At 51.1% G+C, this 2,521-nt stretch overlaps 1 protein-coding gene across 1 annotated transcript; it reads right to left on the bottom strand.

Annotated features, from left to right (window-relative positions):
- Window positions 1–408: 408 nt before the first annotated feature.
- On the bottom strand, window positions 409–2,202 carry BBA_10072 (basic proline-rich protein; the record flags this gene model as incomplete). Its single annotated transcript, XM_008605169.1, has 1 exon — window positions 409–2,202. One exon carries the CDS (start codon window positions 2,200–2,202, stop codon window positions 409–411), a length of 1,794 nt encoding a protein of 597 aa, XP_008603391.1.
- Between the last annotated feature and the right edge of the window lie 319 nt (window positions 2,203–2,521).

Below are 2,521 nucleotides of genomic sequence, written 5' to 3'. Positions count from 1 at the left end.
CTAAAACTAACTAAGAGCACTAGCGACACCCATAACGGTTTTTACGTTACCGGTAACGGTTTGGTTTGGTATCAATTAAACCTCGGTCAAGGTACAGTACTGTAATGGTGCATAGACGTCGTGACCCTACGTATTGTCCGATGCATGAAAAGGTCTGGTTACTCAGACGTGCTCAACTCCGGCCCGAGAAAGCGGTCCGAGACAAAATAGCTATCTTTAATTCTAATTCAGCCATGTTCGCACTACATTTCCCATGTTTCTTCTCATATCAAGAGGTAATTTGTTTTGATGGTTCCAGGCCCCTCTAATAAAGCTGACAAAAACCTCCTCTGCAAGGGCCTGTGCTGCTCTGCGCCCCACCTCTCGCTTGTGATGTTGCAGTATCTGCGAGTTGCGATGTACACCATTCTATAGCCTATTCCAGCCGAGGCTGTTTTCTGAATTGACGGGCCGCGATATACGACTCCCTTTGAGCTGGCCCTTTCCTCGATTTTTGAATAGCCAAGCCGCTGCAACTGCTGACCCCCGCCGCCTGTAGATCTGAAACACGCCTAATCCTAACACGCCACAAAACGCAGCGCTTCCCACTACAGCCCCTGCAGTCACCCCCTTCTGTTTTGAGGAGTTGGCCGTGCCTGAGGATGCAGCGCATGACAGAGCACAGTCGGAACTACCATTGTCGTCTGTAATCTTGATGGTGACGTCAATAAGTGCTGTCAAATTTCTTTCCAGGTCTCCTCCCTTGGTGTAAATAGCAGAGTGCGAGTCGAGAATATCTTTCTGAAGCTGATTAACAGAAACTTTCGGAAAGTAGAGCTTTGCTATAGTAGTAATATATCCTGCTGTGGCTTGCGTGTCGTAGGGGACCAGCCTAGCGACCTCTATCGCGCTAGGCTGGACGGTGCCATGTGCCAAAGCCCTCGGCAGCACTTCGAATATCTGCGCTGCCGCCTGGAGATTTTGTGAGACAAACACGTAATTCAATGGGAAGAGGAAGCCAAGCTGGATAAGACTATCGCCACTTGCCGAAAAACCACTCGAATTGTTAGGCAGGATGATGTGTGGCAGTCCCTGGGGCGTCTGAAGCTGCCCGGTCGGCTGTGCCGGCGCTTGGCTGGCCTGTGTGAGGATGGTTGTTGGCAAGACTCCTCCTATGGACAGCGTAGCTACGCTCGTTGCGGAGGTGCGACCACTCCAACTTCTGGTGGTCTCACTGCCCATGACAATCTTGCTAGTAGTGGTCGAATATCCAACTACACCCACACGAGTTGCGTCTGCTGACGGGGTTAAAGTGGTAGCTGACAGACTGCTCTGGACGGTTGGGGTCGAACCGAAAGCTACGGCATGCTCGACCGTCCGCGGGCTCGTCGCCGCCGCTAAATCGGTTACCATTGTCGTTGACAACGAGAGAGCTGACTTATTTCTGCTAGAATCAGCCTGGTCTTGTTGCGGCGCGGCCATATTCTCAATAGCTGTAGTGTCTGTAGTGGGTGAGAGCACACTGGTGAGTGACAGGCTTCTGGTAGAGGTATCCGATGTAGACTGAGCGACCATTGTAGACGAAGTAGAGTAGACCGAAGTTTCGTTTGTAGGTTCTATATCTGTAAGAGTATTACTCTTACTGGGCAGTACTCCCGAGAACTGAGTGCTCGTGGCTGGCGGACTTGGCTCAAATTCGGATGTGGTGGTAGTTGCTGATCTTGTCTCATCTGCGCCCCTGGAACGAGTCATGCTTGGGGTAAACATCGCCGTGGAAATATCCGTGGCAGCTGTCGACACTGTCGCGGAGCCAGGCGCGCCAGTCAGGCGCTCGGAATGACTTCCCTGCACCATTGACACATCACCCGAATTTGTTGGTTCAGTTGTACGGATCAGGCTCGGGGCCGTATCGGTTCCTTCTAAGGAGAAATCATTAGAGCTTTTTGATCCCTCTGCGTAGCTGAAGCTTGGCTGCACCGTGGTAACAGAGTTGGTGGGTTCAATTGTAAAGATGGCATTCAAAGTGCTCCGCTCCGCAGACGGATGGTCAAAGTTCGTTGGATATGTTGTATGGCTGCTGAAGCTTGTTTGCGCCGTGGTCTTATCACCGTGACTCGTTGATTCTATTGTGACAATGCTGCTCGTGTATATTGAATGCTGAGAAGTTGTCGATCCTATTGTGGTGGTTCCGCTCGAGCCAGGTCTCAATGAAGAAGTCACCATATCAGTTGTAGATTGACTTATTATGCCTGCACCGGACGACGATGCAGACTCCGTATATACCAATATTGTCGCTCGGGTAGTGTTAAAGAATTGCAGGCCGCGCGCACTACGTGGTGCTGCATCTCGGAGATAGGAGCCCGACGTCAAGGGCGTCACGGTAGTCAGCCAAAGTAAAAGCTTCATCACGCTTTCCCATGCCGCTGGCCTATCGACATTGGCGTGTCCTATAGAAAGACCTACCTATAAGCATTTGTACAAAGTAGACTTTTGCGCGGCAGTGCCCACAATAGGCGGTTCTAAGTAGCAGACATGCGCCTTT

Source organism: Beauveria bassiana, assembly GCF_000280675.1.
Source record: "Beauveria bassiana ARSEF 2860 unplaced genomic scaffold BBA_S00085, whole genome shotgun sequence".
In the NCBI taxonomy this organism is placed as follows: domain Eukaryota; kingdom Fungi; phylum Ascomycota; class Sordariomycetes; order Hypocreales; family Cordycipitaceae; genus Beauveria; species Beauveria bassiana.
The sequence above is the reverse complement of the archived record's forward strand: the minus strand, read 5'-3'. Positions and strand labels throughout refer to the sequence as shown.